The sequence below is a fragment of the Oratosquilla oratoria genome, chromosome 38, assembly GCF_046742065.1.
Source record: "Oratosquilla oratoria isolate Oo_2021 chromosome 38, ASM4674206v1, whole genome shotgun sequence".
Taxonomy (NCBI): Eukaryota; Metazoa; Arthropoda; class Malacostraca; order Stomatopoda; family Squillidae; genus Oratosquilla; species Oratosquilla oratoria.
Genome location: NC_134814.1, coordinates 1,225,001 through 1,237,137, shown reverse-complemented (window position 1 = coordinate 1,237,137; position 12,137 = coordinate 1,225,001). Strand labels below are relative to the sequence as shown.

The 12,137-nt window shown below is 39.5% G+C and overlaps 1 protein-coding gene across 1 annotated transcript in view; it reads left to right on the top strand.

Annotated features, from left to right (window-relative positions):
- The first annotated feature begins 289 nt into the window (after positions 1-289).
- The window catches only part of LOC143019730 (uncharacterized), a 41,432-nt gene continuing 29,584 nt past the window's right edge, over positions 290-12,137 (top strand). Inside the window, exons 1-2 of the mRNA XM_076175698.1 lie at positions 290-1,316; positions 9,898-10,094. Coding sequence (XP_076031813.1) covers positions 554-1,316; positions 9,898-10,094 — 960 coding nt within the window. The 5' untranslated portion in view covers positions 290-553. The remainder of the gene's footprint in view (positions 1,317-9,897; positions 10,095-12,137) is intronic.

Genomic DNA, 12,137 nt, shown 5'->3' with positions numbered 1-12,137 from the left:
TGTTTTCATTTAGTAACCTAAATAAAATATTTATAATATTCATCTCGCATGAAAATAAAACAACACTGACTTTTTTCCTTCTAAAGGAAAAACAATGAGGAACGGGTACGAGTTCTTTCTGCATGGCTATTGGCCAGTGATTCCAATGAAGGGTGGAGCTTAATGATTATAGGCGGAGTCAACGTGGGACCACCTGGAGCGTCTGGAGGAGTGAAACCTTTCAAAGATTAACTTGTCTGTCTTTAGCCATCCGAGGTTTGACAAATGGTTCAGTAGTGGCTGAGCAATGCTAGGCTGCTGGCGATAACCTGTCGCTTCAAGATATATAACCCAGTGATTCAGATAATAGAGAAACAAATATATATATATATAGACTTTGTGTTCTTCCAGCGACTGAAGAAAGCCTCCTTATGGATTCGTGGACTTAGACTAAGGTTAAGTGTTGTGATCTCTTAACTGTATTCTTTGCGATTTGGCTCCAGTTTTTCGAGGTTTCCGGAGAGTTCTCTCCTTCAAGACGTCAGTCAAAGTGGCCTACCAGGACAAAACTAAGATGGTGGCCTCAGCTGGCGTAAGTGCCGGGTCGCCGGCTGTCCCGATGGGCATGTCCCAGCTGGGTCTCGGCCGTGTGGCTGGAGTCTCTGGTCTGCCCCACGTGGGGTCCCCCGCCGGAGGCGTCAACGTCGGATCCCTGGGGGCATGCCTGGCCCATCTCAACCCGCAGCCGTACGGAGCGTATCTGGGGAGCCTCCGTCAGTATATGGGTCTTGCGGACCCTTTCTCCCAGTACCTCGCTTCAGCAGACACCCTGAAACACTACATGACCTCCAGTGACCAACTGAAGCACTACCTCGCTTCAGCGGCGGCTGCAGCCACCACGACCCCCGACCGGCTTCGGTTTCTCCTGCCGGAGCACATTCACCACGGCGAGCACCTGAAAGCCTACGGCGGGATGTTGCCGGCGGCGCCGCACGATCGCCTAGGAGTGTCCCTCTCTCAGGAAAAGTCTTCCTTGGAGGTGTCTCAAGGTCCTTCAGGATGCAGCACAACCATTTCTTTAGGGAATACTGAAGTCGCGGGAGGAGGCGGAGGAACCTCGGGAGGTTCTTCGTCCCAACATCTTCCTGTCGGAGGTCTCAGCGATCTCAGCCGGGAGGGGAACGGGTCCACGGGTAGAGGGTCGTCGCTCTTCACCATCGACAGTCTCCTCGCTCCCCGTGCACCATCGGAGTCGAGCCTTTCCAACGCCTCCCCTCGCCTCCATCATCAACCTCCAATCCTTCCTCAACTCACCAGACACCATTTCGATCTTGAGGGTAAGTAGTGACGACTTTTGTTAATGTCAGGTTTTTGTCAGGCGGATTTTTTTTTTCTTCTTCTTCTATGGATTTTTGGGTTATAAACTGTGAAAACTATATCAGGTCTTTCTCTAAATTGTTTTACTCCACTGACGTAAACCTCGGCTCTACGGGGAAAGGGTTAAGGGCTTAAGTCCTAATTAACGCCAGGAGGTCTGCTGACCTCAGAGAAAGACCATCTACGGGGTTTGGGGGCTTAAAGGTTCGATTTATAGTCTGAGGGATTTATTTCTTTCCTTTTTCTTCTACGTTTTTTTATTCTTTATTCATTCATTCATTTATCTATTTGCAAACCTCGTGTCTTGTGGATACAAAAATGGATGTCTTCTCTTGTCAAGAATAACCATGAATCTTAGATTTTTGACATTTTCTGTTAACCTAGAATTCTAGATGGATATTAAGAATGATGACAAATATAAATATAATTCTTTTAGAATACAGGATGATTTTATAAACAGACAGGACAGAACTTTAGGCTGTTAGAAAAATCCTCAACCATTTTGTAAAACGACCTTTTCGAATTAGTTATGTACGGTAGCTTGTCCATTTACGTGTTTATTTGTTCATGTCTTCAGTTTTGAACACAACACGTCTCCTATGAGGTCTCATGCTTTGTCGTTGTGATCTTTCGTAATCCACCTTCGGTCTTCTTGAAGACTTCTACGCGTTCTTGGGCTGGGCACTAAACCGCTTGGACTGCCTCTGAAGGATTTCGTTCACTTTAAGGGTTTTGTCCTAAAGCTAGTCGATACATAATGATCCAAACGAACCCTTTTGCTGCGTTTTATGACTTTAGCATTTGTTACCTGCCGCTGGGCGATTTTATTCGGCTGAAACGAAAGGATTAACGGAGTCTCGAGTTTGTCTAGACTGCAATCCAGTATTGATAACAACTGCCATCAAGCGTTGATACGATTCTCCACATTCCACTTTTTGACTCATCAATGATCTAAACAAACGGGAAAGAGGAAGAAAGAAATGAATGAAGGGAGACAGGAAAAAGAGTGTCTCAGGTGTTTCTCTTTTATATGGATCTATCTCGTTTTGAAGAATGGCTCATGATTTACAAGAATTAAAGAGAAAAAAAAAATGAAGAAAAGAATAACTCTTTCGAGAACGGCGACATACTGTTTGGTGTTCCTGTCATACCTCAGGAATGGAAATTTGAGTCAATCAGAGTCCAACTCAGAAGATAATAACAAATATTATACTGTAATGAAGACAACGATAGTAATGATAATACATAGTCTTATACCAAAAGCCCCTTTCTCCTTATAAGGGAGTGGCTGAGTGAAGACATTCCCATACACTCAGCCATCCCACCCCATCCAGCACCCGTTTGTTACTCCTCTCATCTTAGCTCCTTGTGGATGAAGGGTCATCTATGGACTCCACCCACTCCACGAGTCGGAGGCACTGCAGAGAGAGACAGAGGACCTCCACAGCACGAGGGGCCAGCAGCCGAAGCTGGTTAACCCCCACCGCTTCACTACAGTGTCTCTGCCTCCGTTTTCTTCTATTCGAGAATTTATAGTAAAAATAAGAAGAAATCTCTAGTGGAGTAACAATGATATTGATAATCATCATAGTAATAGTGATTAGAATTATAATGATAATGATAATGATGACTATTGATAATGAAAATAACCATAATGATAATAGTAATAATAATAATAATAATTATAATAACAATTATAACAATAATGATAATGATAATGTTAACAACAACAACGATGGTAATAATGACAACGATAATAACAATAATAATAATAATAATAACAATAATGGTAACAACAATAATAACAATAATAATGATAATAATGATAATAATAATAATAATAATAATAATAATAGTAATAATAATAATAATAATAATGAGCAATAATGATAATAATAATAATAACAATAATAATAATAATAATAATAATAATAATAATAATAATAACAATAACAATAATAATAATAATAATAATAATAATAATAATAATAATAATAATAATAATAATAATAATAATAATAATAATAATAATAATGATAATAATAATAATAATAATAATAATAATAATAACAATAATAATAATAATAATAATAATAATAATAATAATAATAATAATAATAATAATAATAATAATAATAATAATAATAATAATAATAATAATAACAATAACAATAATAATAATAATAATAATAATAATAATAATAATAATAATAATAATAATAATAATAACAATAATAATAATAATAATAATAATAATGATGATGATGATAGTAATAGTAATGATAATAGCGATAATGATAATACAAATGATAAAAAAAAAATTATACTGGTACTAATGTTACCTGTTCCATATATTCTAACTTGAACCCTTGTCCTGGCTGATGCCATTCGATCTTATCGAGCTCAGGGTCAAATTCGGGACGAAAGATCTAAACTATTTTTTTTCCAAGCTATTTCTTTTTTCTATTTATTTTTTTTTCTTATTCTTCTTATTTCATTAAGTACCATTTTCTTATTGTTTCAGCTCCGTGTATGAATGTTATTCTAGCCAGCGCCCGACGATTTCATTCAGCTGAGGGAAGGGGAGGGGAGGAAGGGACCTCTTACTAGAACGGATGACGTTCTTAGTACACTTGTCTACGGGTGATTTTATTCATTTGTGCGGACTTAGGACAGAAGAAGGTTTCGAGCGTTTACTCCGAATGGACCCCTTTGTGGAATGACATTGCCTGCCTGTTGTCTACCAAAAGAGTTGGAGGAGGTGTCTGACCGCATGACCGAAGAGCAGTGACCGCAAATGCAGCATTAGCTGTGACAAGAGATTAAGTAACGAGTTGTACCGTACAAGCGCAAACGAGCTTACGCGCGCGCGCACACATACACACACACACACACACACACACACACACACACACACACACACACACACACACACACACACACACACACACACACACACACACACACACACACACACACACACACACACACACACACACACACACACACTATGCATTGCGATCATAATCACGTGCAGTCTTCGACGTGCCGGCCTTTCAGCTATTTAGAAACATACAAAGAAAGAAACTCTCCCCCTCTTTCTCCTCTCTCTCCCTCTCTCTCCCTCTCCGAAAGTAGTCAGCTTTAGCTTCTCCAGTCCCTTTGTACTGTGCAAGAAATGGAACGTCCAGACCTGAGCCGATTTTGTAGTGTCTTCGTTAAACGCGATTCCCAAACCACCGATGCATGTTCTAGGCTGAGTCTTAGCTACTATGGGATCAGCATTGTCTCTACCAACAACGCTTTGTATCTACGTCCTGGCTGCCGCCTAGCGATTTTATTCAGCTGAAGGAGCCTCCTTGGGAGAGAAGGGATTGATCTAATGAGGCTCTTACACCAGAAGGCGTTTAGCTGCGACCGAGGTCATCACCTTTGCCCTTTGTGCTTCGACTTCTTTTAGGATAGGCAGAAGTCAGCGGCCGATGTCGGGGCCACACGCGGGTCCGCGTCGCAGGATCGAAACCTTTCCGCCACGTGCAGGGCTCAGATCCAAGATCTGGGTAAATGTTATTCAAAATAACGTCCCTCTTTTCTCTCTCTCTCTCTCTCTCTCTCTCTTTGTTAATTTTGTACCAATTCGCAAGATGTCTTTTGAATCTTTTGAATCTTTTGAATCTTTTGAACCTTTTGAATCCTTTGAATCTTTTGAATCTTTGAATATCTTTTGAATCTTTGAATATCTTTTGAATCTTTTGAATCTTTCCCCGGGCATCGCAATGACTCTCCTTGTTCAGAATTTCTTTCGTCATTTTTCACCAGATTCATAAATATGGCAAAGATTCCCGTTGATCCGCAAGGATGCTTTTCTTATCTGACTTCATCTGTAATCGTATTCACATGCAGTAACACACATTATCTTTAGAATGGACATGAATGGCGCCAATAGTGATCCCTGTGGAACTTCGATCGTAACGTTACCTCGATTCACGCAGAATACTTTTTCAAATCTGTGCGTGTGTATTTGTGCGTGTGTGCATGTGTGTGCGAATGTGAGTATGTGTATGTGTGTGTGTATGCTTATTCCGATACTAAGCGTAATGCTCCTGGGATACTTTTATCACCAACATACTTTTTTTTTTTCTGCTGGGATAAGGAATGCAACGGCAGTAGTCTTCGGCAATGAAATCACTTTAAGGTAGACACAGGACTTGATCCGTCACCAAATCCGTTCAGAATCCAAACCAGGATTCAAGCCCATCGAACAGGGAATTAGACCCTTCATGTGTCCTTGGCAGATTTTATTCTAGGTAACACCAAACGGTTCTATTTGGCAGCTAGAGCATCAGGGCGAGGAAAAGGAGGAGGAGGAGGAGGAGGAAGAGGAGGTGATGGGGAGGGGGGTAGCAACAGGTAGTACCAGCTCTGCCTGCGGCAGACCCTTGCTTCCCTCGGCAGCCTATAAGCACCTTCAAGACCGGGGAGGGTTGGTGCCATATACATATATATATATATATATGTTGGTGCCATATATATATATATATATATATATATATATATATATATATATATATATATATTGAGATGTGAAGACATATATATATATATATACATATATATGTATATATGAACAAAACAGCTTGTCGGCGGCCATGATGAAAGGAAACGTGCCACCCAGTAAGGAAGGAAGGGGGTTCTCCTCTTTGCTACTGCGGAGTGGCCTTTATTTATTTTATCATGACCAACGCCAGGCGATTTTATTCGGCGAAGGAAATGTTGCTTGAGCCAAAGGGAGGGGGAAGGGGTATATTGGCCACCAGACGTTTCCTTCGGCTAATACGGAATTGTTTGATGAAGTGTCTGGTTCTTATAATATATGAGTCCTAATATCATGGCCGCGCGGTAGCATTGTGGATGCCATCTTGAACTCATGAGCAGGCGACCGTGAGTTCGAGACTCGGGACCCGCTGCAGGCTTGCTGTGTTGACTCCTGACAGCAGCGGCCAGGCGGGAGGGCGACCCAACGTCGGGCAAAAAGCGGCTTACTACAACTGACAGGGCTTTGCTCTACCAGGGGTTTCTCACTTCCCACTGCGTGGGATGGGGATAGAGTCCTTATACATGACGCACCGGCTGTGGTCTGTTAGGCTTCGAATCCGGCTCGTGAGTACAGAGTCCGTTTCGATGCAGGTGGTCAACGACGTCCATCACGAGCCCGGCTGTCGCACACTCAAGGCCGCAAAGGGGACCTAAAATCCAATAACTGTCACTTATTGCAATTACTCTTAATAATACCAGTATTACTATTAGTAACACCAATATTACAACTCATGGAAGGGATTTGGAGAGGCCTTAGTGCAGTAGTGGACAAAACATTGTTGATGACTACATAGGTGAACCTTTCATGGACATGAAGATCTCTACACACACATATGTATATATGTATCGGAAAATTTTGCAACACTGGACTCAGAGTAACAGAATTTATTAGCGACGTTTCGAACCCAGTAAGGGGTTCGTGCGCAGGGTTAATTGGGACGAACCCCGGACAGGGGTCGAAACGTCGGTAATAAATTATGTTACTCTGAGTCCAGTGTTTCGAAATTTTCCGATAACATGGCTCCTGGACTCCAGCTCTTTACGAACGTATGTATGTATGTATGTATATATCTGTATACATACACACACATATACATGTATATATATATGTATATATATATATGTGTGTGTGTGTATATATATATATACATATATATGTGTATATATATATGTATATACACACATATATGTCTGTATATATATATACACATATGTATATATATATATATATATATATATATATATATATATGTGTGTGTGTGTGTGTGTGTGTGTGTGTGTGCACAATCACCTTTTCATTAGCTAACACATTTCAAGATTAACAGCCACATAATCTCGTCACGCATTCGTTAACAGCCTAGAATGTGACTGAATATAAATATGATGGTCTTGAAATGTGTTGTCGTAATGTAGATGCAATCATCGTAACTTTGCGATCTGATTTACGACTTAGCAAGGATTAGCAGCTTCATAATTACATCATGGTAAAAGCAAAATTGATAAATACATGAATAGATGAAGAAGTAAATAGATTAATAAACAAAAGAACGAATAAAAAAGAGTAACCAGAGTGTGACAAACTTGATGCCGCGAGCAGGATTACGGCGGGGAAGGCTCTCGTCGCGCCACTTGCACGGCCTCCTTTCTGCGCAAATCCTCTCTTGATATTACTTTGTGTGCCTGCTCCAACTTCTCTACCTCCAAATATGAGTCATACCGTATATGTATATGTATAAGTATATATATATATATATATATATATATATATATATATATATATATATATATAAATATATATACAAAAAAATATATATATATATATAAATATATATAAATATATATATATAAATATATATATATCTATATATAAAAATATATATATATATATATATATATATATATATACAGATACATATATAACCTCTGAAGAAGATCTAAGCGAAACCGGTCAGGAATAAACACGGCCCTAGACCCGTGGCTTACTCTTCCTTCCTTAAACACACACACACACACACACACACACACACACACACACACACACACACACACACACACACACATATATATATATATATATATATATATGTATAAATATATATATATATATATGTATGTATATACATAGAATATGTCTCTATAATCTGAACTATCTAAAATCCGAAAACCTCCACTATGCGGAAAATATGCTAGAAGTTTCCGATTTCTAGAGAGAGGTTATTACGAAAGTGTTTTTGTTCCGAAAGTTGGAATTTTTCGATTTTGAAAGAGAGATGAGCAAGAGCCTAACAGGCCATATCGCCAAACGTCGAAAACAAGACAATACAGAACGGAGTATCGCATATCATACGCCTACCCTTGGATGATGTCCGAATACACAGGGCAGATGTGACGATATGGCCATAGCCAAGCGCCTCCTGTCGGGCTTTCTTTATCTTACTACAACGAGATAAAACATTCATATATTTTCTTACTTTGATAGCGGTGCTCAGGAACCGATGGGTTACGATGCAACTGAATGAAATTGGGTGGCTGTCCCCTCCCCTCCCCTTCCCCCACCGGGAAAAGAAAATGGCGGGCTTCCTCTCGGGCGGTCGGAAAGGATGTCAAGCAACTAAAGACAACCAGCGCCTGGGGTCTGCTGTCAGATTCCCCTCGTGAAACTTTCTCCATTGCGGTCGATCTCTGTATCCCTCTGCATCTTCTTTCGCTCTCATCGTTTCTCCTTTTGTTTTTATTCATTGTCTCTCTGATTCCGTGTCTTTCCTTCTTTCCCTGGGCCCCTCCTTTGGTCTTGCTCCTCCACGGTAGACATCTTTCCATCTTCATCCTCATCACATGTCCATACGAACTCAATCGGTTTCCCTTTTTCCACATACTCTATTCTAAAAGGGCCAAACGACTTTATTCATCTTAGAAAACGTCACCGTAGCGACAAGGCTAACCCTGTGATTGCACTCTAGTCCGTTCTTGTTGGCGGCAGGCGATTTCATTCAATTAAGAATAAACTTGGCTATCTCCTCCACTGCACTAGACCTCTTTAGTTATTTGTTCCAGCTGTCGCCAGGTGATTTTATTCACCTGGCAGGGATCCTTCCCCCCTCCTCACTCTTTCTAAGAGGGTTAAAGGATAATCATGTGGCGCGCCTCATTAGGAAATTAGTCGGACCGCTTCCATATTAAGCGAAGGAATCCCGTCAGCTCAAGCAGCGAGCCGTGGCCCAACGCGCCAATTTCAAATCAGATAAAAGTTATATGGAGATCTTCAAAACCCGAATCTATGAAATTATAAAACAAAAATCTTACTGTCATTCGTGACTTAGAGCTCTGGGTTATTTTCGATTTCATCCTTTCCACATTCAACATTGCCAATATCCAACAGTTACTGGTAACTACAACTAGTTCTGGCTAGCTATCGTAGCACCCGGGGCAGTGTGGCATCTTCGTTCACAGCTAAACGCTTCTTCGGGTAACTTTGTCTTCTAGTGACACTCCAACATTGGGCTGTATTTATCAATACCTGCTATTCCCTCGTATATGTTATAGGGGGCATTGACTATATTTTATTTATGTCGTCGATATTCTTAGAAACTTAGTGACACTCTACGACCTACGGAGCATAGTCACGCAATATTCTGTTCATAAAATGAGACTAATCTCCACTCAAAGAGGAATGTTGGTCACCTTCAACTTCTTCTCTTCTTCCTTTGTGTTCTGTTCTTCTCCTTGAATATAACCACCTCTACAACTTTACCTCTTCGGCGCGAGATTGTCCATAAGGATGCAGGCGCTGCGGGTTATGGGCGACGAAAAAGAAAAATGTTATCTCTCCGTCTCTCTCTCTCTCTCTCTCTCTCTCTCTCTCTCTCTCTCTCTCTCTCTCTCTCTCTCTCTCCCTCTTCATTTTAGAGCCCGCGATCATACTCTGTCCTCTCTCTCCGTCCACAGGTCCTTATCCGGGAGTCTACTCCTCGTACCTGTCTGGGGCCGGCGCCGGCTCGAAGCGGAAGCGAAGACACCGGACAATCTTCACTGAGGAGCAGCTCGAGGAGCTCGAAAGGACTTTCACCAAGACCCACTACCCGGACGTCCTCCTCCGGGAGCAGCTCGCCCTCAAGGTCGATCTCAAGGAAGAGAGAGTCGAGGTGAGTAATGTCGGGTCGTTGGAATTGGTTGCAGGAAGCAAGGCGGCTGAAGAAGGGGTTCCTCTCGGCCTAATAAAATCGTTTGGCGGCAACTTGACATAAGGGAAACGTCGCTGATTGGCTCATTACTTTCGTGGCATGACTTGCCTTGTTCTGGCTGACGTCAAAGGATTTTATTCGGTATTGTGGCGCCTCTTGGGTGCCTCCCTTCGTTATTCTTTTGTTTGTACCCGTCGTTTTATACCTCGTTATTCTATCATTCATTTGCATGTGCTTATCTATTTACTTTTTGTTTTACCTTCGTCGGCCTTGGGTTGAAATTCACGGCTGCGTAAGACCGCTCTCCCCTTTCAATATCAATTGCCTCACTCTCGATGAGAATGATCCCTGGTTAGCCAGACAACATTCCATCCATCAATTTTCATTGTACATACATACATACATACATACATACATACATACATACATACATACATACATACATACATACATACATACATACATACATACATACATACATACATACATACATGCATACATACGTACATGCATACATATACATATATATATATATATATATATATATAAATATATACATATATATATATATATATATATATATATGTATGTATATATGTATAAGTTGGTGTTTAGTAAAGGAAAAGTTGAGGTGAAAATATTCTAGAAAAAAAAATAGTTTGTGGACATCGCTGGATCCAGGATTGATCCTAGGCGGTTATCAGTGATTGCCACTAACCCTGACTATCAAAATACACTCAAGCTACAATAAAGCCCTTGCTGATGTAAGCTCCTACTTACGTATATATAATAGCTCACAGCAGCCATCTTTTCCTTATGTGCTCTGACAGCAAACTGAGGTAAGCACTAGCTAACCTTTAATCTAGGAAGCCACCAGATGTTTTTTTCTGGCACATTAGAAAAAATGAATATATAAATAGATAAAGGACCAAATAAATAGATGAATAAATAAATAAAAGTAGCTGACGAAATTTAACCCAAATAAATGTAAGGTAAAAATTTAGGTAAAAACAACAATAAATACGATTACAAATTATTTGGAAATTCGTTAGCAAGAGTGGATAGTGAATAGGATCTCGGTGTAATTATCAGTAATGATCTTAAATCATCTAAGCAGTGTATTCTCGTCTCAGAGAAAGCAAATAAGATTCTAGGACTGATTGCGCGATCTTTTGATTTTAAAAGTCCATCTGTCATTAACAAGCTATATAAATTGTTAGTTCGTCCACATTTGGAATATGCTGTTTCCATACGAGTCTGTGTCATCAGATCTCATTAAAGATATTGACAGATTGGAAAAAGCACAACAGCGAGCCACAAAACTGATTCCAAATATCAGAAATAAATCATACGAAAATCAACTTAGAATATATGAACCTATTTCCCGTAGAAAAAAGCGTAGACTCAGAGGTGATTTGATACAGGTCTTTATGATTCTAAAGGGAATAGACAACATTAAAAGTGACGAAATTTTCAGACTGAATGCAAATCAGACGAGAAATAATGGCCTCAAACTGTCAGGAAGTAGATTTGATTTGGAAGTGGGTAGAAACAACTTCGCCAAGCGTGTAGTAAATGAATGGAATAAACTTCCTGCAAAAGGAGTGCAATATAGTACAGTTCTATGTATTTATTAATTCTATTTATCTATTTGTTTATGAATTTATTTCTATGCTATCTTTTTTTTTCTTGCATTTGACCTAGTTATGGACCAAAAGGTCTCATGTTGGTATTCTTTTCCTTTGTAATAGATAAATGACCATATAAATAGATAAATAAAGAAATAAGCAGATAAATAGATAAACAAATAAGATAATCGATACTTCCTAGCGTGCAGTCTTGATATCAGGGTAACAATAATAAAAAGATATCAGTGAAATAATTAAAAACAATAATGATAATAATAATAATAATGATAATAATAATGATAATAATAATAATAATGATAATAATAATGATACTAATAATGATAATAATAATAATAATGATACTACTACTACTACT